Raw genomic sequence first — 27,131 nt, forward strand, 5'->3', positions numbered from 1 at the left:
ATTAATCATTCCAGACTGGGATTAGAAATTCTTTTTGCAGTAAGAATAATTTCTCCCAAACTGACCCCTCTAGGTCTGGATTAGAGCTCATCTGCATTTCTAAATCCAATTTCTTGTTGTCTTTAAAGTGTGTGTTTGGAATCGTTCATGATTTTGTAATGAAGACTATTTTTGTGCAGCATACAAAGTGATAATGTAAAAGCAGAAGAGATGAAAAGGGTTAGAAAGTAGTAAGGTAGAGTTCAGGAAAAAAATATCCAGACTGATTTCTTTTGGCTGATAATGTTATATAAAGATTTCAGAATTAAGAATAGATACAAAACCTACTTTAAATTTCAGTGCACCCAACTTAACCTCTTAAAGGTTGCTTTGGGAAACAGTTTGGACACACAGCCTTTCATGAGAGTGTAATTTCAGTCAAAACATATCATTGATCTTCCTTCAAGTTAATTAAGGAATGAGCTGCTCAGAGGTTTATGTTTTCACTTAAAGTGTTTCACTTGTATTCTACTCCACTGTGAGAGCACAACTTTGTACTATCTTAGTTACATTACAAAAACTCAGAACCTTTAACAGAAAAGTTAACTTTTGCTAGAAGGTTGTAACATCTCATTGCACATTAATTTACTGGCATCTTTTAAAAGAAGCAGCACAGCTTCTATTGCATTTATTATTCACATGAATGACATCAAGAATGGCTTCTTCTGAATTAAAGAAAAACTTGGAGGTGGGTAATTTGATTTACTTGGAAGACAGTTTAGTTTCTTTACTTAAAAGCAGCCAAGGTTAAAAATATAAGCAGCCAAATTGTTAACTTACTCTGAGCTAGCTTTTACTTTTTCCTGATAGTGGTGTAATAAACCCTTCTTCATAGTTGAGGTTGAGGGAAAAACTCTGTGTGAACTTTGACTAGATTGCAGAAAAAAGGTATCTTAAATCTCCAAATGATTGTAGAGTAAGAGCTTGATTGTAATTAGGGCACTTATCTCTGTTCCTACTCCAGGATGTATGACAAGTGACTTAAACATCTGTATATCTGCTTTCCCAGTGGAAGAATAGCCACAGGAGTATTCGCTTCTACATAATTCATATTTGAAAAGTATAATGCGTGTGGAATGTTTCAAAGTGACATTTTCTGAACACAGTTCTCGTTACCGCAGAGTTGCATTGCTAATTGTCTAAAAGCATTTTGAATAGAGAAGTAATATTACAGATTGCAGCTTGGTAGATTAATCCATTTGTGCTTTTGCAGTGTTAAAGTTACAGTGATTTTTGGAAAAGTGAATACTCTAGGAAATGAATATTTATCAGGGAAGAAAGAAGTCTGTTTCCTACATTACAGGCCAGCAAAACTTTGCATTTCATCCCGAATGCTAGGGTGCGTGTCTCTGGCCAATTTACTGAAAGGTTTAATGTGCATTTAGTCATAAAATGACAGTGAAATAACCTTTTGACTTTGATCTGCCTCTTGGGTTACAACTTAGAAATTCCCAGTGATAACAATTTGGTGAAGCACAAGGAAGAAACTTAAGCTAAGTTCTCCAGCAAATCAGAATTTCAAATGGCAAATATATATATATATGTGTGTGTGCTTTCTGTTTAAATTTATAATCATCTTTCTGTTAAGAATGAAGAGATGATTTTGACAGGAGGCTTGAAATCTCTTCTTCCCCATGTGCTAAGAAGAATAATTCGATGCAACAGACTCAGTATTAGTAACACTTCTGGAATGGCGGAAGGTAAGGAAACCTAACAGCTCTAAGGGCAAACGTGGCTCCTGGTTAGATTCATAGCAATGTGCCTTTTTTCTGGGGGTGGTGGTGAGAGGGTTGGGTTTGGTTTTGGGGTTTTTTTTTGTGAAGGAATGTAGGAATATCAAAAGCACTGAAGTAAAACAGAGAAAAATCTGAAGTTGACTTATGTTCTTAAGTCACTTGGAAGGTTTGAAAATCACATTGTAAACACCCAGTTCTTAAATCATAAAACTAGATCAGGGAAAACATATCATCTTACCTGTGTAAAGTGCATGGACTTTGTTCTTAAAGTTTGTAGTTCATCCCTCAGCTCCCAGGCATGTCATAGAGAAGTTACTTGAGCAGCCTTTAAGCAAACCTGGCTTTTGTTGCGTATGTTGTCACCGCGTTTGTAGGATGACGTGCTGTGTTCTTCACAGAGCCTTTGCTTTACTTAGCACATGGGACACACTTTGGGGAAGAACTAGAAACACAGTTACAGAAGTGGTTTTCTGCTTCATTTGTTGCAGAAGTTGGAAATTACTGACTCAGCAAGACTGGTAATTACAAGGGGGAGGGACAAATAGTTCTATACTCAGATAACTGAATACTGATTTCTGTCTTGCCTCTCATAGCTGGACCAGTACAGAAGCAAAGAAGCCTGTGTCATTGTTCTCATTCATTTTAAAATATAACTTAACTAAAAATACCAGGACAAGTAGCTGATCAACAAAGCTGTTCAGTGGCATTACTGTACCATAAGCATGTTAAAGGCCATTTTACAGAAGCACAGCAAGTCTTGAAATTATGACTTTCTTTTCTGCCAGTACAAAAGTTGAAAAATTCTAATGGAATGAGTGTTATAATGCTAATAATCTGCAGTTTGTACCAGCCTAATGTGCATAAGTGCATACATTGCTAAAGTAGTTGTGTGTTAGTTTAACATTTGGAAAAAATATTGTTCATGTACAAAACAAATTCAGACTTCTAGCCATGAACACACAATACAGCTCAATTATGCAAAAATTAAGGGGAAAAAAAAGGTAACTGGAATTTCACAGAATCACAGACTGGTGTGGGCTGGAAGGGACCTCAAAGATCATCCAATTCCAACCCCCCTGCCATGGGCAGGGACACCCTCCACAGCTTCTCTGGGCAACCTGTGCCAGCACCTCACCACTCGCATCATAAAAAAATTTCTTCTTTACATCTAATCTAAACCTACCCTCATTCAGTTTAAAGCCATTCCCCCTTGTCCTTGTCTTACATTTGTTGGGTGATAAACTACTAAAATAATTCTTACTGCCCTCGTTGTTCACCAAAGAAATCAAAACCTCTATACTTCTCTGAACTGGGACATGAGTGTATTGAACTGATGCACGGGGAGATCAGCATGTCCAGCTTGCTTGTGAGTGTACCCATAATGATGGATGCATAATGCAAGCTGATATGGGAAGGGGAAAGTATCTTTTCACCTATAAAGAAAGGAATGGTAGTCATCAGGAGGAGCAATAAAACTGTTATAATGAAGCTTCTTGATTTTATAGGATACCTGAAAGTTACCTACAGATTCAGACTGTCAGCTGTGACTAGTACTTTAAATTCAGTGCTGCTGAGTTGAATACACTGCCTAAAACCATAAGTTTAAGAATTCATAAATATCATCAGAGAAGTAGAAAGAGCCTGTGGATTTCACATGGACAGCAGGGAATGAAGTTGAGGCATAACTGAACATAGTATTTTATCCAGTGGTAAATTTAGCATGTTTAACAAAAATGTATTTCTGTATTTAGCAAGAAACTCCTTCTGTATTTAGTAACTTTTGCCAGTAATAAAATGAATTTCTGTGCTGAGTATTCCCAAGAGAGCAGTTTGTGGGCACATTCAGTATGCAAAGACAGGCTTAACTCAGCTTTTGCTTTGCATTTTCCCATCAGGAACAGAATTTTATCCTTTTGGTTTCTTTGTTGGCTTTGGTCAAGAGGGAGATTTGACTGATTTTCCACAGCCTTTTAAGGCAGATCATTGATTTCAACTCAATGATTGCCTTTTGGGTAACAGACTACCACAGTATTTAAGAAAGTGAGACCTTCTACTCAGCCTCTTAATTGCTTGCCTGATAATAGACAGGGTAATAATTTTTCAAGGCAACATCAATACAAGAGTTAGGGACTGATAATTGGCAGTTCTGTTCACCACAGACTAGTTGTGTTCCAAATTTCTTCTCTGTATTTGAACAGCTGGTATTTATATACAGGAAAATGAGAATGGTTTTAGGATGGATGCATAACACAAGCTGATATGAGAAGGGGAAAGTTTCTAAATTGCTGTTTAGAAAATAAGTTTTTGCTAGATAAATGAACATGAGGTTTCATTGATATGTATTGCAAAAATGTTAAACACATGGGTCTAGCCAACAACCTTTTAAATCAAAGCTCATTCCAAGTGAGGAAAGTGTTGCAGTTCTGTTCATTTCAGTTTGGCTTTGTTGGGTTTTTTTAATTAGAAATAGTAGAAATGACTGAGATTCAGCATGACAGGCAAGAGTTTATTCCTGAACTGTCATTATGTCTGTTAAATTGCAGCCCACAGTAAAATTCCATAGCCACCAAACTGTAAAGAATAGACTACATAACGTCAGGATACCAGGAATTTACTGTCGGACTGGCTAGGACTTAAAGCTTGGTATTAAATGATGAAAATGGTGAAACTGTGGTATACAGTAGTCTTTCTTTGGCTCTGTACTAACATTTGCAAAGTAAAGCATTTTCCTGCACAATAATAATTTCCCAGGTTAGGTAATAAATTATGTCTATATATATATAAATTCTTTGAAGTGTTTCTGAAAATCATTATTGTGCCTTCACATTCTAGTACTGCCCATGTCTGCCAACTATTTTGCTGTGAGCAACTTCACATACAAAGTACATTAACTGATTTTATAAACATTTCAGAAAGTTGCTTAATTTAATTATAGAGTTTGGGATAAAAAATTTCCTTCAGGTAACTTTTTGCAGACCATTGAAAAGAAATCTATAGAGAGAAGTTACTGCTCCACAAACATAAGGCTGAATTAATAACCAGTCGTTCCTCCCTTCCACAATTTCAGGCTATAAACAGGCCAATATTGTGATTTTGCACAAGTCCTTGGCTGATGACTTTGAGAAGTTTTGCCATGCAAATGAGGGACCCCTGCCACTGCTGTACAGAAGTAAACCAGGGGATTGGAAATGTCCTTCTCTGAGTTCAGATTCAGATATCAGGTAACTACGGAACCGCTCTGATTCTCAGTGGGTTGTGCAGGGAATGCTGGAAGGGGCTGGAAGGGTTTCAGGGACCAGCCTGCTCATGCTCTCGTATGTTTTGAACACGTTTCCTCTCTTGGAGTTTTACCTTTGAATGAAAACTACACATAACAAAACTACACATAACAACCTGATTGTCTTGTTCTTGAGAAACGTGTTATGGTACTTGTAAGTTTTAACAGGTATTTCTCTAATGCAAAAGTGAAATGGTTGAATTTCTAAATATTTTGCAGTCTGAACCAGCAGAATTAAATAGCAGGGCTTTACCTTTGATTGAGTAGTAGCACAGGCACAGTGACCATATGATACTTGGAGGGGCTCCAAAATCTAAAAGATGCACTCCTGTAGTAGATGCTAAAACCAAGACTTACAACAGCTCCCTAATTTCAGAAGCCCTGAGACATGATACGTGTAAGGGATATTTACCTAGAAAACCTAAAATATATCGAACTGTAAGTGTTCTGTTCACTGGCTCAGTTTTGTGCAGAATAAGGTGTTCTAGGGTTTTTACATGTGTTTGTTTCATTGTTGCTTCGAAAGAAATGGAGAAAGTAGCCTCTATCTTGTGATTTTACACCAAATTACTGGAAATTCAAATAATGCACATAGTTTTTAAAAAATATGATAAAGCTGTGCTAACTTCCTATTTCACTAGGACTGACTGCCTCCAGTACAGAAAGTATGAGCATGGAGCTTGTACTGGATCACTGACAAGTCTGAAGGAGTTTTCTGAACAACTTGAGGACATGGTGACTTTTTATTTAGGCTGCAGCTTCTCTTTTGAAAAAGCAGTCCAAACTGCTGGCATTCCCATAAGAAATGTTGAGCAAAACCGTAATGTAAGCATGTATAAGGTAAGTACATGCACACATACACAGTTTTTGTTGTAACCTTGCCTTCAATGGTTTGTCCATACTCACTTTAAGTGTATATACCTGTTCCTCAAAATCAGAGCATACCTGCGTAGTAACTGTAGGCATGTGCTGGCACTGAGCACATAAGAATAGAGGGTAAGGTATGCTCAGCCTCAGTTCAGTGCTTTTCTCAACTGCCTGTAGGGCTGATCTGCCTTTTTATTCACTTATGGAGACAAAGTTTTCCTTTGTTTGCCATGGCAGCCATGTCATTTGGATTCTGTTCTGGTTTGCCTTCCGTGTTCCAACCAGTGAGCCACACAATGCTCTGATCATGCCTTTATACATGTCCTGCTCTCCATACCAGCTCAAGCTTCCAGTAGGAACATTCCTTTTACGAGCCGTGACAGTAGCAGTTTCCTGCTGCTCACTGTGGGGTTTTCCCCCTGTGACAGCAAAGCCTCTAAACTATCTATTTGCCATGAGCCCAGATCTGTGGGACAGAAGATGTTCCCAAAAAAACGTGAAGTATCTATCATAGCACTGAAAATTATAACTGTGCTCGGAAAGTTTATATTGCAGGTTTTAATGTCAACTGAAGTCACTGAATAATTCTGGCTCCAGTAGGAAGGCCTTTAATATTAGGAATACTTAAGTATACAACTGTATGCCTTTGTCATATAGTTTGTATGTAGTTCTCCTAGACAAAAGTTACTGTTCTTTTTATTGTTATCATTTCACAATTGTTTTGCTGTACCCCTGGTCAAAATGAAGGTGCAAATGTATCTCATATGTGAGTCTTCATATCAAGCTTTAAAAAAATACAACAAAACTGCTTAAAACTCTTCAGAATTAGGAAAACTGCATAGTTTATAGCACATCAGTACTGCGAAGAACTGCACAGTGTGTTTCTTCAGTGACAGGTATAACAATCTTTATAGTGAAGACTGTTAATGAACTTTTCCTATACAGCTCTAGCTATCTACATATCTTCTTTATGTTCAAATGCAACTTAGAGATCAGGCATTTTCTTCTACAAAGCTGAACTGCTTGCTCTCTGAATAGAAAAAGTGCTTCAGCATCCCAGTCAGTGAGGATGATGAATTCCATAGAGCCTTTCTAGAGGGACAAAGGATTTCGTACGTGTGGAACAGACGTGCTGCTTCTGCGGCGGTGGGTACTGCCAGCAGCAGGAGTCCCTGACCCTGGTGCGTTACAGAGCCCTGCAGCTCTCCCCTGAGCTCAAATACAGAGGAGAGATGCAAACCAAGGGGATTTGTCACTATGCAGTAGGTTTTTTTTATTAGCTTTTTCCCTTTCTGTATAGGGAGCTGACTGTTTACTGACAATATTCAGAACATACTGAGCTCACCACACTGTATGCAGCATGTACCGAAGCAAGAAGTGCAGGGCGTTGAACATCTTCATATAGATCACTAAAATTTTCAAGGGTGGAATGTTTCACTCCTGCTCTGCTGGATCTTATGAAAAAGAAAAAAGTATGGGATACTAAGAAGTATTTTTAAAAATATTAAAAATTATTGTTAATACGTGGCCTTTCTAAACTTCAGGAGAGCACAAAGTTTCAGGCTTAAGCCTTCTAATACTTTAGAAGTGTTATTCAGTATTGCTGCTAACACCTTGGACTCTTTTCAACTGCCAGACAGCTGTGCCCTGCTACCCTGTTTCTACTTTTCACTGCAACTTAGTCGTCACGATGAGACCTATTCCTGAAAGCAAGTTGGAAGCAGCTGTGCAAGCAACATCTGAATTGAAAGAAGCCCACGGAGCACCAATTCACATGGGTGACCCTGGTCAGTGCTTTTCATGTTTCACTCTGCATGCACTTAGTATAAAAATAAAAGGGAGAACCATGGGAAGTGGTAGGACCAAAATACCTGCACCAGTAAATGGATTATGTTTTAGTCCTTTCCAATGGTCACAAACCTGACTTGTGAAAAAAGAAAAAGAAAAAAGAATGAAGGTAGGTTTTGACTGAGCTGAACAGAGAGATGTCGTGGATAAAAGGTAGAAGATAGCTGTCTGGTGTCGGTAAGTTACACAGCAGGGGTGGTGTTCATAAAAAAAGTGCAATAACATTTTCTAAAATGTATGCAGTTTCATTTATATGTGAATACTTTCTAGCTGTCAGATTCGAGTGACAGGCAATGATTGACAGCATGGGGAGAAGTATGTGTGGATTCATTTTACGTTTTAGCAGAGGAATATAAAATAAATCCCGCATTATTTTTAAATGTACTGCAATTGGACACATTGAGCACAACACTCAAGACAGAATAAATAGAAATATGACAAGAATATGTTTGGTTGTGTTTTTTTACATCCAGCTCAAACAAGTGTAAGTCTATTCTTTGCAAGGGAAAACTGAAGAAAAACCAGTTTTAAACAGGAGGCTGTTTGGGAAAAAACAAAACCAAACACTTGTAAGGTGAAGATAGGTCACAATTAAACAAAATCCCCTCTGCTGACAGAAATTTGTCAATCAGTAGACTTATGGACTGCACACACAGAAGGATCATGTTGCAGAGGATGGAGGGAAATGTCACTCGTTAACAATACACTCCAGTAATGTATTTGGTCTGAGTGCATAAGTCTGAAGAACTAGTAATAAGTCATTACTCAAAGTAACAGGATGATGGGCAATGGTGAGTCTCCACTAGCTATTTATTTTTAACAGAAAAGAGTAAATTATAATATATACAGACTACATAAATTAATTCAGGAAAAGACAGTGGTACGTTAAAGCATCTGAAAAATCTCAAATCAAGGAGAGAGAGAGAGCAAGGGCTTAGAATGACCCAGAATGTTACAAGCAGTTGTTAGAATGAAGCAAAAGACAATTTAGTGAAAGATGGGTGAGTAGTTATCTAACCCAGAGAGGGAAAAGAGCAGTTGCTCATTTCTCAAGCTAAAGAACGTAGGAAGTTAAGCAGTAGAAAACATGTTCTAGAAAGAACCCATTTTGCATTGCAGTAATTTTGTCTTGCTTGCCAGTGTTATGAATATAATCCTTCTGTTGATAGAGAAGATTTATAATCTGTTGGAAGCTCAGCATAGACATCTAGCTTGTGTTTCGTTGCAGAAATAAAGTGAATACATTTTTACTGATGTCATCAAATGTGAAAAGGGAAAACAAGTGAGCTCAGTTTTGGGGGATCTGCACTCAGAGGCAAACTAAATATGCCATCTCAGTGGGATTTGCCACTGTTGCAGTTCTAGCTTAGTGTCACTGAATGATGTTTGGGGTCTGCCCCCCAGCTTTTCAGTAACAGTGCTTCATTGGAATCTCTCATCATTTCATTTTTGATCAATTCCAGGTTTGCTGGGAATACAAGACCTTTCCAAACCAGATTATGGAGAACCAGTTTGCCTTCACCCTGGTGATATTCCAGTGTTTTGGGCCTGTGGAGTAACAGGAGTAGAAGCAGTTATCAGCTGCAGTATGTACAATGTTTGGAGATGCTTTTGAAACGACCCTTGATTCTCTTTTTTGTCTCCCTGTTTTTGCTTTTTATGGTATTGTGGGGTTTTCTGTTTGCTGGTTGTTTTTTGGTTGCTTTTTTTTATTTTGGTATGGATTGAATGAATTGGCTGAAGAACAGACTCCATTTTAGGGGAAGCTAAAAAGCACCCCAACCAAACAACAAAAAGACCTTTGGCAGGATCATTTTCCATTGCAAAATACAGGTCTGCCTTCAGGGAAGCTCTTACTAAAATTCTATCACTTTTGTTTGAGTATTTTAGGCAGAAATCTAAAGGTCTGGAATTATCAAATCATGATTTTTAAGTATTATAAAAAACTAGAAGCCTAACAGAATTATGTTTAAGTGTCTTCTTTCAAAAATGTTATTTCTATTACATTGCCATAAAACAAAATACAAGGAGGGGAAGAAAAAACAACCAAAACAACCCAGAAATCTTTTCCAGAGTGTTGCCAAGAGCTAGCAAATTGCTTGACCTGGAAAAGAATTTTGAGCTTTCAGGTTTTGTTCCAAAACTAAGTAAGTGTGACACACTTTACATAAATGAAGCTTTGTCCTCAGCACAGAGCTGTCCTGCACTTCATCCCGTCATTTATAACAGGCATGAGCACAAAGGACAAGAAAATGCAACTGAATCATAGTGACAGTGTTATTCACTGCTCTAAATCACTCGTGTGGAATGAAACCTCCTATTTTAGCTTTTACTGAAAGAGAAGCCTGAAAATCATAGGCAGTAGAACTGGAAGAACCTTGGGTGGTCATCTGCTTCGTCCTTCTCTCCCTGCAGGATCTGCTACATCCTTGTGGTTCCTTCCAGACCTTTATCTAAACTGCTCTCAATGTTTGGCACTAGGAGCAGAGATTTCTTTTTCCTACATACAACCCCATTTCTCCAGTCCCAAATATAAACAGAAAAGAGCAGGATTTTTCAGTGTTCTCCAGCAGTTTTGCCTATGCATGCTTGTTGCAGGGAAAGGAGAGAAAAAGTCTTCCAACCCCTCTACAAACTTTTGCCCATAGCAGCTGATTAGTCTGCCTTTTACTTTTGGTTATTTCTCCATTTTCTGTATTAGAACCAGTTGTCATTAATGCATTCCAGGTATTTTTTTGGTAGTTTGTGTCTTTCTGTGCTCCTTTCTCATCTAGGTAGTTAAAATTCTGCCTAGCTTCTCACAAAAAATAGTCTACTCCCATCATTTGGTGAGATATATTAAACCTCAACAACCATGTTCCCCAGCAGCTTTGAAATTAATAAGCCATAGACTCCCAAGCCATTGACTCCCAACTGATCTAGTACAGACTGAGCACATATGTACTAGTTAAAGTAGTATCTCCTCCTTCTTCACCATCCTAACAAAGTAAGACTTTGCTTGCACCAGTTCTGATTATCCAACAACTTACTGATTTTGCCAAATCAAGTATAATCTAGATCAAGACCTCTGGAATTAGTATAAGGACAGCAAATATTTTCATTTTAGGGAGCTACTATTCTGTCAGGACTAAATAAGGTTATTTATACCAAGGTTGCAGATGCTACTCAGATTCCCTTTGCTAAGGCTTACTGGTCACCTCCTGTGATTTTTAATTCCCTGCCAGGTTATAGGCCTCCAAGGTAGGTCAGCAAGACACTGCAGAGATGCTATTCCCTATTTTCTTAATCCCATAAAGGACCACTCTGAGCCAGCAGGCACTAGCTGACATAGGTTTGTCATGTCACTATTGCAAGGACATGCAAAGGTACAAGTGAGACACTGTAGCTTCTACAGCAGTCTAGAACCTAGAAAATTAATTTCTTCTTACAGAAACCTGCCACACTGTGCCAGCTTAAGCATTAACTTGTTCTTATGTTGACACACTAGTTTCTTCATGTGTGTCAAACCCAATTTTCAGACAATTCCTGACAGACTTCCTTGGGAGGTACCAGTGTTCAGTTCCTCAGTTGCCTCAAGTTTATACCAAAGATTATATTGTCTAAAAACCTGACCTCAACTATCTGTGTGAGCATTTTAAAACTGAGAATGTTTTCACATATTTCTTTGTCAAAGCATATTAGTTGCTGTGGTGTAACTTAAAATATCACCTGTTCTTCTGATGTATGTGTCACCAGGCAGGGACCGTGTTGTTAAATGAAATAGCTTTTCATGGTTTTATCATTCTGATATTTCAATATATTGCAATATCAATGTGCTTAATTGAAGATGATTTTTCTCCCATTTTAGGAGCTCCATTAGCTTTTACTCATTCTCCTGGCTGCATGTTCATTACCGACCTAAAGAACGACAATGTCGCAGTCAGATCCTCAAGAGAAATCACACAAGTCCACTGCATCTCTCAAGATCCTCTGCATTATACTATTGTGTCAGCAGAAGCAGCCCAAAAGATAAAGACTCTAGAGACCCTAATTGGAATAGATCCAGGTAAAAAACACCCACCCACCTATTCCTTTAGTGGATTTGTTATGAAGTTCAAGAAAACCATAAGAATCTAATGGCAATTTTAAGATTTTAAAAATCCTTTTAGGAATACAGTGAGTTAATATAACTAGGTCTTACATTTTCTGTTACTGTACTTTGAATATCAGAGATCTGGCCAAAACCAATTAAGCTTATGGGTAATGGAATATCTGATCTTGAGGACTGTATACTCTGAAAGTACACAGAAGCATCAATGTTTACAGCAAACTGGAGAGTCCCCAGGGAATAAGAACTGTTACTGAATAAAACTGAAATTGATTTGTAAAGTACAGGGCAGCTCAGCGTGCTGGTTACAGCTACATGGGTATTCACTGTTGAGTAAATAGCATGTTTCTTTACATATATTTGTGGTACTGTGCTCCTACCAGAAAATTCTAGTAGCTGTGTGTGCTTTTCAAACACCCCTCTCTGGTGGGCAGGATTAAACCAAGATCTGCTGGATGAGGTGGTGTGCAATGGACCGACATGACCTGATCACCACAGAAAGGTGAGAGGTAGGGCTGGCTGCACGTGTGCACAAGGAAGAGGCGATGGAAATAAAGACAAACTGAATAGCACAACCCTTCCTAAAATACATGCTGCAGTCGTACCCCTGTCTGCTGCAAAGTCTGATCTGTTTCCCATAAATTTTCTGAAATCCTCTGTAGGCAGTAGTGGAAAACAACTTACTCCCAGCTCTCCCAAGCTCCAGGTTTGGGCTGTGTGCATATGTTTGGGTCTGTTTATTTTTACTCACAAGGCCTCTCCTTTTCCCTCTCTCTGGAGTTCAGCTTGGCACAATGCCATGCTCTGCAGAAATACAGGACCTAACTTCAGAGTTAGCTTGTTTTATTGCTAAGTGAGAGTACAGTACTTCATCTCAGTTAACATACCCCGCTTCTCAGAGACTAGTATTCCCTGCTTCTGTTACCTAAGTTTTGCTCAGAGCTTTTTCTGTGTCCACTATCTATATCTTGTCTGTGTGTTATGTAGGAAGAACAGAGGGAGAAATGACAAAGGGGAAATTGAGGACAGAAAGAGGGAAGTGCAGTGGGAGATGAGGGGAGGTGAGAAAGGTGAAGATATGAGCAGGCTAGAAAACAATAGTGAGGACTTACCTCTCACTATCAACCTGTGAATATCAGCATGTCATGCTGGTATTTGTGGTTGTCAGGAGTCGTGTTAGCAAATTGAAAGGACTGCACTGTGAGTTGTGTTTATGAGTGCCACAGAAGGGAGGGGGGAGAGGAAGCATTTTGAACAATGAAAGACGTGCACAGATAACACAAAATTGCCTCTTTAGAGACTGACCCATGAGAAGAGACACCCGTTGATCTTCACCCATTTCTCAAGGTCACATAACAGTTCTCTACTACGGGAAGTGTTACAAGATCTTTTAGCAGTCACCTGGTTACCACTGTATTAATTGAGTTCATAAACTCCCCTGGTAACCTCACTTCTATGGTTAATCATTTCATTAAGTAGAATTTATTTGGGAATTAGTTTTCCCTAAGGGGATAGAGTTAAATAGAGACAAAGGACCAGCTTACTCATCTGCAGTCTGCATCAAAACTTCTGAAAGATTCTAAGATGCTCGAGTTGCAACCTAGCTTCAGTACCTACATATGATCCAGCATGACACCACAGATCAGAGGAATGCAGAGGGCCAAAGGAAAGGAAATGCTATGTAATAAGCTCTCAGAAAAATATAAAGGTGTTTACATTAATACCTAGAAATGCTGGATATAATAATTTAAGTGAAATTCTTAACCTGGAAGCACAGCCCATTATCTTCATTACTCATATCCTACACCTTCCTAGGTTTCCTGAGGAAATTACCCCAATTCCTGCCTTGACCAGAGGTTCTTCTTACTTTTTTTTTTTGCTTTAAACTCATTTTATGTCATTAAAATACAGAGGCTCACCCATGCAGAGCCTTCCAAAGCAGAGCAATGTATCGAAGTGTACTCCTCTCTTTACAAACACTTTTATAGGAGACCGGGGTATAATTCACCTGCACCGCCAGGACGAGCTGCTGAAGGCCTGCCTGTCTCTCTCCCATGCTCGCTCCGTGCTGATCACAACCGGGTTTCCTACACACTTCACTTACGAGCCGCCGGAGGAGAACGACGGCCCCCCAGGAGCCCTCGCTATTGCCGCCATATTGCAGGCCTTGGAGAAAGAGGTTGCCATAGTAACAGATCAGCGAGCCATGAATCTGAATAAAAAGATTATCGAAGAAGCTGTTCAACTAGGTAAGACACACGTTTTCTCAGTGTTCAGTCTGAGCCAAGGTGTGCTGCAGTGAATCTCACTGTCACTCAGTACAAGGCATCTTAATTCTTTCCTCCAGAGAATGACCCAGAGCAAGGCCGCTGTGTTAACCTGGCTGTCACCACGTTAGTGCTCACATAGCTGGGGAGTGATTCCGGGTTACCTGTTTGTGATGAATTCTGGATGTCTGTTCTTCCTCTTGTAGACTTGTTTTCTGTCTCAAGGTCCCACTAACATCAATTTACTTTAGAGTGAGGATGCAGGGAGCTTATCAGAAACTGTGTGAAGATACCAGGTCCTTACTATTGTAACTGTTCTGCTTGCCTTTAGTATTTTTGTAAAACTCACTCAAGCACACATTAAAAAAAAATAAATTGTATTTTGCTGTCCTGTAGGAATCCTGAAGAGACCAATCCCTCTATTGAGTTATCAGAAGGAAAGTGCTAATTCAGCTTTAATGTTTTTGTGTGAGAATGGGAATCCTCAAAGACCCAGGTATGTGTATTTGGTTTCTGATAATGGGTCACATCTCTACAGTATAAAAACATTGACCATGAGCTAAGAAGGTGTAGTGGTTCAAAGTAAATCCTCAAGACTTGGAATTCACAGAACAGACTCTGAAGCTGAACACAGGTACTAGAGCATACATAGAGTACAGAATTCCACATTATTCTGCATTTCTGAAGTGCAAACAAAGCAATGATACTTCATACATCAATAGCCCTTTTCCCTTGAAACGTTTCTAAAATCTTTCCAGCTGTTATTCTATAAACACAAACACACACACACTACATTATTGTACCAGTTTTTAAATCAGTGAGAAAATCAAAAAGGGGAAGTATTATGTTGGAGTGGGTGAAACACTTAAAAGTTGTGGAGTATGTTCTCTTTCTAGAGCATTGGCTTGAGTCTGACAGCTGGGGGAATGTGATCTGTGTTTGTAACAGTGTGAACAAGACCATCCTATTGTCTTTAGGCAGCCAAAGCCAGAATTATAGATGTGTGCATGCACTTCTCAATACCAATCTGAACTGTTTGCATAGGCATTGTGTGGCAAACATTGGGCAAAAATTCAGATTTATACAGTGTGTGATTAGGGTTAATGCACTGGGGAATTTGCTAAGTAGCTGTGCACACATTTCATTACTCAGCTGGCAACTCACATATCCTTTAAGTAAGCATACATTGCTCTTTTTTATTGGTCTCTACTTGTAAAGCATAATGTAGTTGCCTTCAGTTTGTTGTCTTTAATAAAAAGATCTTTCACCCAGTATTTGTTTAATCAACTTAATTCCCATTTCTTTCCATGGGTTAGCTATGCTATAATTGTATACTGTAATAGTATGTATGACACTGTCTTCATTTTTTCTGGATTTCTTTAAAAATGTGGTTTATAGCTATGCATAATATAATTTCAGCCAGCCTCTATTTCAATTGATCCCACAGTCCCAAAAAGCTAAAAGAAGTGTTTCTTTAAAGCACACAACTAACCTGCTTAAGGTCTCTGGAGTCACTGTGGGGGATACCCACCCACAAAAACATTAATTCAGCAGAGTGAGTAACCTCTTGGCAGTAAAATTGGAGAAACAAAAGCAAAATAACTTAATTCTAACACACAGCTTCAGAACCAAGTACTCAAATTCTGCTTAAAAAGTAGGCCATCTGCAGTACATCTGTCTACTTTCATAGCTAGCAAAATAGCCATAGACTTAAAGGAAAGTCCTCCAAATCTAATGAGCCAAACAAAAAACCTGAGTAACTAGAAACACAGGAACATTTGCCAAGCAATGCACTTTAAGAAGGAACTCTATTTATACTAACAAGGATTTAGATGATCATTAATTTGCCACTTTTTAATTTTCTTTGAAAATTCTTATAGACACAAACATCTCACAAGATATTATGCATTTCAACACGAAACAGAGCAAGGCCAGATGGCTGACCTGAAGGACTTCTGGCTAGGAGGCTTTCAGGAACTTCTCCATTACTCAGTGGCAAATGTGGTTTCAGGGGGATTGCACTAAAGCAATAAACTAGACTAGAGTTTGCAAATAACTGTAGGGATCTGCACTGAGAAATAACAACAGTATTGGAGCTTTACCTTGAATCTCAACCGATCGACAAGTAGAACCAGGCACAACAAAAGCAGTAGCTGATGAAAGGGATTGTTACATGAGAATCACAGCTCTGGCTTCTCTCCTCTGGCTTTTAACTCCTCTCTAAACAGATTTGATCACCTGATAGCAATAGAGCGTGCTGGGATGGCTGCTGATGGCAATTATTACAATGCCAGGAAAATTAACATTAAACATCTCGTGGATCCCATAGATGAACTGTTCTTGGCTGCACAAACCATTCCAGGAGTCACAACAACAGGTATGCCTGAGTTTGTGTTGTGTTCTCAGAGGCAAGAGAAGCACAGAATAGGAACTGTTACTGGAAGTGAAGGGGACCAGAAGGCAGGTGCTGACTGAGTAACTGCTTGTGGGCTACAGCTGCTTGGTGTGGGGAAATTTAGAGACCATTGCTGGAGAAAAAAATAGAGGTGTCTATTGAAGAGTTCTCACAGCCAAAACAAAAGAAAAAAAGAGTTGATTTCAAAGTTATTTGAGGACAAATAAAGCAATCCCAGATCTGTGTATTATTTGTACATCAGTGTACACACACAGGTGCTTCTCTGAGTGTAGTTTTTGATGCTGACTTTAGTCTGTATGTTACGTGTGAAAGGCAGCATAGAGAGCAAAGGTCTACTGAATAGAAACATTATATATTAAAATATTATGGTTATTTGTATGCCTGTTACACCTGTGTTAAAAAAACAGTCTGGACAGATTCTTAGTGTCTATTACCTTTCAGCAGTACATTCTCTTGAGCAGGGATTGTGTATCTATTATTATAGTGTCTTCTCTAACAAAACATACATATAGAGTAATGAACTTTTAACAGAGGACCTTGTCCTTCTTGCCAAAATCACATTAGCATTGACTAATACATCTAATAAAAGTGCTGTTGTCAACACAGTGCTCTTTTGTCAATAGCCCTTTTTTCCTGAGAACTGACTTGTAGCAGGTTTTGAAAGAACGTGCCATAGATCAAGGATTCACAGGTGGGTAATGAGTTGTACAACATCAGATGCTTCAGGATACAGTGAGTGGCCCAAGATGGACTTAGGAGATAGATAATCAATATAAACATTAAGAAACAAAATTAGAAGTAAGTGTCACAAAGTTAGAAAAGAGTTTCTGAGGCAGGCTGATGTCAGTCACATCAGAACATGTCTGCTGATCTGGCTTTTCTTTTTCTTGTAGTACTCAGGGCTCTCTCCTAACTATTACAAGTAGCACTGGAACTTGGACTTCTCAGTACTGTTTTTTCAAACATTTCCACAGAATTTAGAGAGCTTCTGCAGAGATAATACATAATCTGGTTTCACTGTATTGGGATGATTTAAAAGCTGTGCAGCAGAAGAGTTCACTGGTATATTTTGTATTATCTTAAAACTTGTATTATATTTTACCTAGATGTAATTAAAATTTTTGTCCTGTTCTGAAGAGTAATTTCCAGCATTCAAAAAGAAGCACTCTAGGTGGCACTCTATTGGCAATCTCAGCAGAGAGGCTGAAGACTGACTGAATAAGGATAAAATAGGTTCTCATAAGGATATATTCTACACTGGAGAATTAGTTGAACAATGTAATTTTTTCTTATATTGTCTGTTACCTTGTTAACATTTGTTTTGCTGTCTTGTAAAAATTTGATTAGAATTTCTTGGGATAGCTGTTGTCTTTTTCAATGTATTTCTGCAAAGCTCAGCTTAAAGGCAGAAATCTGGGCTGTGGCCTTGGCACATTTTCTCTCACTACTGATGACAATATATCTCTACTGATTCTGATAATTTTCTCAGGTCAGATTATCTATGACTTTCCCCGTGGTCAGTAGGAATTCGGAGGCATATGTCCAGTTCCAAAGAAAACACAAATGTTGTACAGGACCCATGTGAATGGGGTTCTCTGATAACTTTACAGACTAGAAAAGGATAATAAAAAGGTTGAGTTTTCAGCCTTCCAGAAGTCTTTATCAGTGGCAAGAAGTACCGTGTTAATAGGTGGAGAGGGGACATAGCAGAACATTTGTTATGTACCAATTAATTGCTGTCAAACAATATCCATGTTTAAAAAAATCTGATCTAGGAGCCTGACCACAGACAGACCATGAGCAGTGCCCACAACTGTATGGGTACTGATACCATAAAAAGGTCACGGGTTAAGCAGTGACCTTAAAGAATATGCAAAGCCAGAAGACATGAAAGACTGGGGTTGGAAGGAGCCATTTTCCACAGAAGACTGAAATAAAGGATTAAGAGATGTTACCAAAACCACAGGTTATTTTTCAGCTGTCACACGACTGACATAGCTTTATGCTATTTATATAGGAGCTCCTGAAGAGCTGCCCAAAGCGCTGCCTGAAAACCTGCGGCCACGCTTGTTTCCCTGCCAGAGACCCGGTGCTTAGCTCAGCCCACCGGCGTCTCCTGCACTTCCCATGAATGACTTCAGAAGCCAGTGTAGTCAGTGAAAACCTGTTTTCCCCTGCCTGGAAAGCCTCAGGCCTTAAGGGGAAGAGGATTCATCTTCTCTATTTTCAGGCATCTATATTTGAGGTATCTGCCTTGGGATGACGTGAAGTGAAGGTTTGGTGGGTGTGGGTTTTTTTTTAAATATTAAAAGCAAATTTTTGGGGTTTGAATATAAGAAAAATCAAACCAAAAAGCAGCAGTATTTTCCATATTTATATGCACCATGATTATGTCATTACCTATTTGAAAAGTGCAACCAACAAACAGATTTTAGAAAGTGCCATTAAATCCCAACACTGGGAAAATATGAACAGATTATTAAAGCAGATAAGAAAACAAGATTAGCTCTATCATGGCAAATCCTTTTATATAAGTTATGTGGTGATTACACTCCCCTTGACTATACAGGCTCCAGGAGTTAAATAAAAATATCGCTGCTGAGAAAAAACTTCAGTTTCACTTAAAGATGGAATTTTCTACCAACCTATGGGAGTTATTTATGCAGTTACTAACAGTGTTAAATTTATCAGTTTTCAGGGCTTGAAGTGTAAATTATAAATACTGTAATTTTCTCCTGTAACACATGCTATGCATTAGAGCACAGTCTCATTTCAAATTCAAATCCGATGCGCTGCAGTGAGGAATTGGAGCTCTTCACTGTTCTGTTTCACTAGGATTTTTCTATAAAATCTTCAAACTTGAGAACATGCCATTTAGCTTAACAGGTGAAAGAGAAATGCTAATTTCCATTTAAATAGGTGGAATTTTTTGGTGGGTTTTTTTTTTTTTCCTTTTATACATTGGCAGGAGACTACAGGTACCATCCAGCTTTCATGTGAGCTGCTAGTTTATATGTCATCCCCATCTCCAGATCTCTGAATGTGGAACAATTTTATGTCCCAAACAGAATTTTCCTGAAACAACTCCAGGCCCACTGATTTTACTGAAGGCACCAAGACAAATACATAGAGTTTCTACTTGACCAACAAAAAGGCCCCACACCTTGAATATAAGAACACTAAAACAAAAATAAAAGACTAGCTATTTTTTTTCATAAATTACTAGAGAAACTGAAAACAGTAATAGTGCACAGGGTCAGGCTCTTTGTACACTGTGGCACAATGACAGTGATCTGTGAGTTTGCCAGTGCAGTAAGCCCTACTTCTGCCAAAGTCCTTATGTGTGCTCACCTTTCTGCAGTAATTGCTACTGTTAATCTGGTTTTTTAATTAAAACTTGTAACAAGCCAAAGTTTTCTACACTTGCTTCACTATAGAATCATAGGCTAACTTCTTAGGTCATTTGGGACTCATTTTCTATCTTCTTTCTCTGCTTGTGCTAATGTACTTGTGACAATGCATCACAGGATACTCGCTGAAGGCCTTCCAGAGGCAAAGTTTACTATCTTAGTTCTGTCTGCAGCTCGTGAGCCCTCGGTAGTTTTGATTTCTTTTATGTGCACCAGTACAGCATATACCATGTATGTACACTGAGAAGTTAGCATGGCACTGGTGATGCTGTCAGTGATTTCTTCTGGTGTTCTGTTTTTAGGTGGTTTTGATGAAAAAGGATAAATTGTCTCGTATGGCACTACGAACCTTGACAGAGACTCTGGGGAAGACACTGGCTGTGTTCCATATTCGTTTTGGTTCATACTCATTTGCTCTTCTCTTTTAATAAAGGTGTTGGAGATGGAGGAAATGAATTAGGAATGGGCAAAGTAAAAGATGCTGTGAAGAAGCACATCAGAAATGGAGATGTGATAGCTTGTGATGTTGAAGCTGATTTTACTATTGTAGCTGGTAAGAGATTTTTTTGGGGTGTGGGAGAGTTGCTGATGTTTGAGATTACAACTGACAAGAAGAAGAGAGTGACAATCTGCAGTGAGAGAGATGTTCAGGAAGGACAACTTATGAACTGAACTTAGGCTGAAGTGTCTAACCTAGGTATCTAGCACTCTTGATACTAAATTTTTTTGGGCAAATGAGAATGTGATGATAATTACAACTACATCTTCTGGATATATTTATATAGTATCTATGGTGGCTCTTCTGGTAATTGTGATGATTTTTACTTTGAAAGCAACTGTGACACCCAGGCCCTACAAAGGGAAGTGAGGTGCACATGTAGACATGTTAAGTGTGGAAAAGTACATTTTTTAAAACAGCTTGCACACTTTTGGGAAACTTTGCTATTCTGCATCCCTGAGAAAGGTATCAGGCAGCAGAGAGAACTTCTCACAGCAAATTTCAAACCTAATGAGCGCGAGTACAGTCTTGCCAAAGAAGCCATCAAACAAGACTGTGTGGACTGCTTTCATAACAATGGTCAAATATTTATGGACTTTAACTGCATCAGAATGTTTTGTGTACATTACACTTACACCAAGGACAATTAGTTTCACCATGGCTTCATATCTTATAAAATACCTGAACTCTTTAATCCATCGTTGTTTGTGAACAAAAAGGGATCCTCTGCAGCGGTGCAGCATTCCCTTATAAAATCAGACACCAGTGAAATTTGCCTGGTTCAGGACACTTTATCAAAGCCTCCTACCTCTGTGTGGGTAACAGCAGACACCGGGCCGTGACACAGCTCCTCATAGTTCTTGGAGTTCACATTAAGCCAAGTGGAATTGTCTTGCAGGCCGTGCCCATCTGAGGTTTTGCTTTGTTGGAAAGACAAACGACAATCTAAGCTAGATGGACAGAAATTCAATCTGAAAAACTGGTGAAAACATTTTATTAAGTTAGGCTTTTCTGAAGCAAATGTTCTGAACTCATGTTGATACTCAGTTCGTATCCACATTCCAGTTCACCAGCACTGCATGACTCAGCTGTACCTGCCTAACGACTTAGAATCATAGAATCAGGAATTAGGCAGGTTTAAGTGTCTTTGCAGTAAGCTTTTAAAATTTGTTTTACAGTTTGGTTTCATGATTAAATTCTTTTGCAGGGGTCTCTAACTGGGGAGGCTATGCCATTGCCTGTGCTCTGTATATTCTCAGCACCTGTGAAATACATGACCGCTATCTGAGGAAAGCTGTTGGGTTTCCACAGTTATCAAAGAAGACAGCCTGGGCATCAGCACTTCCATCAGTTACCAAGGTAGTTTCTGGGAGTTGTGACTTGCATGTGACATGTAGATAGAATCACCTACCAGCTGCTAAATGCTGCCCAGTCCAATTCAACAGCTGGCTTCCACATGGTCTCCTGGGGACTTCTGGGAATCCCTGGTGAACAAGCAGCCACACTGTACTGAGAATATTCTACAAAGGATTCAAGACAGATTGAACAGAAAATCTCTCAGAAATCAATGCATTCTTGTGCTGTGACTTCAAGCACAAGACAGGGCTACAGTTTTATGGCCACTGCAAGAAATCCTTGCATTGAGTGTGATAGTAACTTACAATTCACCCCCTTCCCATTGTTCAGGCCCTGATAAATCTGTTATATCCTCCTTTAGATGATGTCTCCCAAAATCAAGTCACAGTCCTAATACAGAAGCCACTCCACACTTCTGATCTTTGTACCTTACTTATGATCTTTCCAGCATTTCTTGTTATGTTAGAACCTTTCCATAAGGAGTTTTCAGTGTTTCTAAATTAAAGTTGGAGTAAAACTTGCAGATGTATATTTTAAAATCTGTTTGGTCTAATGCAGCTCTGAGCAGTGTGATATTCTAGGAAAGCAGAGGTTTCAGACTGAGAAACATAAAATAGCTGAGAGGGGTGAGAAATGACTGTGATCTGTGCTCATCCTGCAAAGCATGAGGCTCTATTTTAAACTCGGCAGTGTTTAAAAATATACTCAATGATCAAGTAAGGTTTGTTCCACCATTACTTAGGAGCTTCAGATCCATTTTATTGGCAGAGTAGCTCTATAGAGACTTGGGCAAAACTGGTAAGTTTGTGACCTCCAAGAACGCTAAGCAAAACATTATATCCATCTACCATAGATACTGCCCATAACAGTGGGGTACTTCTCCTGAGATGGTGGTACATTCTGCATGGAATTCCAACAAAGCACTTCTTAAGTATTTTAGAATAGGTCTTTCTTATCATCCTTGCTGCTTTAGCTTTTCATCTAAAGGTCATAAACCTGAAACTGATGCCAACATGTAGCGAAGCCGTGTAGCTGCTTATCCTCAGACTTAACAAAGCATATAGCACCTTCCAGTGCAATCTTTTCCAAAACCACATTAATAATTTTTTCACTTTTCCATGTTTTCTTTTCCAGTTACATCTACTTTTTTCTTGCCATTTAAATTAACATATCCTAAAACCTACTATGACTGAAACTCCTGGTAATAAGATACTGTAATTAAATGTGATATTGTATACAGGCAGTCCATGGGTTTGCTTTACTAAGCTATACGTCTGGGAATATTGATAATGACCCAATAATGGGCTATTGAAAATGCAATACTAAAATCTAGTGAGATAAAATTAATGGAAACAGTTTTGGGGAGGAGAGAAAATGACAAAAGTGTCTGCTGAGAATATGATATCTTTAATTATATATCATGCCACAGTAAACAATGTAGAAGATTGAACACATTAGTGTTCACATCCTCCATTAGTATGAAATAAATCCCTCAGGCCATCTACATTTATATGGCTACTTTCTCCCCAATCCAGTTTCTTTTAATGCTATAGTAATTACCCCAGTAAGATACAGAGCCCCACCACACACACCCCTCAGCACTGGCATTTGCAATCGGAAGGAAGGCAGCTGAAGGACTGCCTAAGCACCAAACAGCTTTCTTGTAACCTGTTTGATTTTTCTTCCAAAACTGGCATTCCTTCAGTGGGAACTACAGATGATAATTCCTAAAGGAAGAGTTCCCCTGAAACACAAAGCTTCTTTCTCTGCAGCTTCACATCCCAGGGCTGTAACAAACCCAGAGGTGCGGAGCTCTCTGTTCCCACTGAGCAGAACGCTGAGACGGCTGCACGCCCCTGCACACGTTGCCGTAAGAGCTGCTGCAAAGCGCTTGGTCCCTGGTCAGAACTCACTGTGCAAGGAACACCTGGATCTGACCAACCTGCACTTGCCTCGCTGCTGTGCAGCTGAATCGTGATTAGGTTGGCTAAGGCAATATTTTTCAGATGATGGGGGTTATTTTATTCTGAAATAGCAGTAGGGAAACACATTCATTCCCACCTGTGCAGACAGCTAATGCTGAGCATCCTACAGTCAGCTCTGCGTTTCCTTGCACCTCACAGCCAGGTTAATGTGTCAGGCAGTTATTCTTTTACTGAGCACTCATTAGTGGTAAGAAATTAACTGTATAGTATTTATTTTGAAATGGTGAGCTGGAAGAATATGAATTACTTTATAAATGAGCAATATATAAAGATGGGATATTTGGGTTACTATTCTTTTACTTTTAGATTCACAAGGGAGTTTTTTCCCTTGAACAAAGTGCAAATTAGCAGGTTCTTTTCCTCTTAATTTGATTATTTGTTGTTACCCCACTCCCAGCATAATTATTTACTGAACAGAGGACTGAGCAAATTGCAGCACTTCACAACTAACGAAGGTTATTAGAATTGTGTATGTTCGTTTACAACTGGAAACAACTGCATCTAATTTAGCAGCATAGTTAAATAATGTTAAGTCAAGCAAGCCTTCCCCCTCCCCCCATATAAGTAGATCAGGGAGCACTAGCATATAAATATGTAGGAAAGAAATGTGAATAAGAAATGACATATTGCTTATCCAATCCAGGTGTCAATTCTGTGACAGCAGAGATCTAATTTGCCACTTTGCACATAGATACACAGTGCTAAGAAAATCTTTCTCTTGCAGAAAGATCAGGTGGTTAACTCTGCTGATGTATATTTATAATTTAATAAATGATAAAGTAGCACTTTTTTATGCTACCAAGGTATCCAGATAATTTCCTTGAATAGCTGTATCCCTACATGATGTCACAGTTGACACCATGTAACCACGTATAATGTTTTTCTGTATTAAAAGACCAGTGCCCTGTTGAACTTTATTGCAGCTAAGAACTAGGATGCCTTACTATAAAGTACAGCCAGAAAGCAAGTCACAAATTACACTGAATGCTCTGCTACCTGAGCTTCCAATGGAGGCATTAATTCCTTCAGAAATGTTTAGATTTTGGCCACACACAATACTATGTAGAACACAACCTAAATTCGCTATAAATTCGGACCCAAATCTATTGCATTCTTTATGGTTTAGAAGTCTTCCTAGAAAAAAAAACCTAACATTTAGTAAGAGAATATTAGACAGTTACACTGTTTGTATCCAGGAGATAAAGGACTTACTCCTGCACAGTAACCTCTAGCTATCAAACAAGCAGCACTTCAGCCTAGAGAGCTGCTTGTCGAGGACACCGGTAGGGCTGTTTCAGCAGCAATTTCCGTCAAAGCAGGATCTCACACAGATGGAAACAGAACAGGAGGCCAAGGCCCAGCCAAGGCATCCCTAGCAAAGGCAGGGAAACAAAGGCAGGTGCATGACTATTTCAAGGTCTGATGGAAATTACCAGGGCGTTGGGGCAGGGAGAAGCTGAGACGTGACTAGGCTTATGTTTCTTAGGTTTTTTATTGACAGAATGAGAGAAATAAATTCTTTTTATAGTAAATACTAAGACAGTAGAAAGAGTTTTACTGTGTACACTTCATGTCAAATGAAAAGTAAAGATGTTTACACTAGACATATGCTCATTTGAAACCAGGTCTTCTAATCTCACCATTCATAAAACGGGGCTTTTCAGAGCTGAATTTTACCCCATGTTTTGGTCTCTCAGTACTAACTGGCCCATATAGCTCACAACCAAGGATTTTGTTCTCTCTGTGTACACTTCAACAGCTCAGCCTGGAACAGACTTTGCTATCTGCTTACTTTACATTTAAGCAAGAAAGTAACTTATAAACATGAAATCGAGTTGGAGTTCTAAACAAAGGAAAGTATATGTTATTTCAGAGAATCCCAAGGAAGTACAACTTTGGAGCTTTCTTCCCTCTTGCCACCCACCCCACCCCCATCCCTTTTCCAAGCAACTACTCATAAAATCATTAGGAAATGAGGGTAGAGAGCAAAAGGCACATAGAGGTGACACAAGATGCCGGCAGGTAATCACAAAACCCCATTCATGTACTCCGTGTTATCTTTGTTCCTGACATATCCTCTTTCCTTCTGTTCTTTTTCCTTAAAAATGCATCTCCAGCCCACTGCTACACTGGGGAAACCACAGGTAGTGTTTTGAGATACTTTGAGAGGAGGTTCCTCTGATCCTGCTTTGTGCAATGTAGGAACTTGAAAGCAGGCAGAAAAGATTCATGCTTCTGAATTAGCTTGTTTGAGGGAGTGTGGAGAACAATAATGCCACTCAGCAATTAAACAGTCAAATCTCTAAGCCTTTTGTCAGTCTCTAACTTCCAGAGACTACACATATTTTTTAGGACATTTTAAAATGGTGTTAGCAAATCTCTACCCAAAATTAATGCAGAGGGTGTGGGCTGAGCCTCCCCTCAGCACGTTTAAAATAAAAACAACGATGAATTCTCTTGTCTGATCCAGGATTTTAATAATATTCTATTTGTTTGGGTTTTTTCAGGAAGAAAAGCTTCTGAAAGCACTTGTGCAGCTTGGGGTCCGCAGTGGAAAAACTGCCAGCCTAGAAATGGAAGTGGACGGGCTGCCCTTCCATGACACCCATTCGCTTATGATTGAAAAGCTGCTGCACCAAGTGGGGCACTGACTGCCCCTGATGGTTTCTGCATCCAGAGCTGCTCCTGTGCCATTCCCTTATTCCCCAGGCTCTCTCAGAGCAGAAAAGATCAGCTAAAGAGGACTTCTCATCTCTGGTGCCTTGGCCACACACAACCTTCCATCGTCACCCTTCCAACATCTCTGGGAAGCGAGAGGGGGCTCTCACCACGATATTGTCCAGCTAGTTTCTGTAACAGATAGTGGATATAAAATAATACTCTCTCTCTATATATATACACCAAGAGGTGATCTGGCTTTTACAAATAAAATAATAATTTATTTTCCACTTATTATTTACAAAGCAAAGATTAAAATGAGATATTATTGTATTGCTGTGCCTGTTTTACTAACCTCATCTCTGCAACACAAAGTAACTCCTAGAGCAGCTTGGGTTTAAAAGTACCTTGGGGGGGGGGGGGAAGCTGCAGTGGAGAGGGGAGGTTCAAACAAAACCAACCCTAACCCAGGGAGTGTTACAACAGTGAAAGCTGGAAAGTACAGCCCCCTGCACACCTGTAGGCCCTCTAACACCGCTGTCTTATGGAGTTGGGGGCTTTGTGGAAGTATGGTGAGGTAAGTGGAGAGTTTTAACTCTGCTAATGAAAAGGGCAGCGTTGCAGATGTTCAGTGTGAAGGGTGAGTTATACCCTTTGTAATTTACCATTTAAATATTTCGCCCCCT

At 39.2% G+C, this 27,131-nt stretch overlaps 1 protein-coding gene across 1 annotated transcript; it reads left to right on the forward strand.

Annotated features, from left to right (window-relative positions):
• Nucleotides 1-682: 682 nt before the first annotated feature.
• DGLUCY (D-glutamate cyclase) lies at nt 683-26,728 on the forward strand (the record flags this gene model as incomplete). Its single annotated transcript, XM_084270450.1, is given in 14 exon segments — nt 683-727; nt 1,628-1,739; nt 4,737-4,807; nt 4,809-4,996; nt 5,694-5,892; nt 7,556-7,706; nt 9,231-9,353; nt 11,615-11,812; nt 13,843-14,103; nt 14,518-14,617; nt 16,350-16,498; nt 20,381-20,500; nt 21,654-21,805; nt 26,295-26,728. Coding segments are annotated over 14 exon segments (2,013 nt in total). The 3' UTR covers nt 26,439-26,728.
• Between the last annotated feature and the right edge of the window lie 403 nt (nt 26,729-27,131).

The sequence above is a fragment of the Gallinula chloropus genome (assembly GCF_964237585.1).
Source record: "Gallinula chloropus genome assembly, chromosome: 14".
Classification (NCBI taxonomy): Eukaryota; Metazoa; Chordata; class Aves; order Gruiformes; family Rallidae; genus Gallinula; species Gallinula chloropus.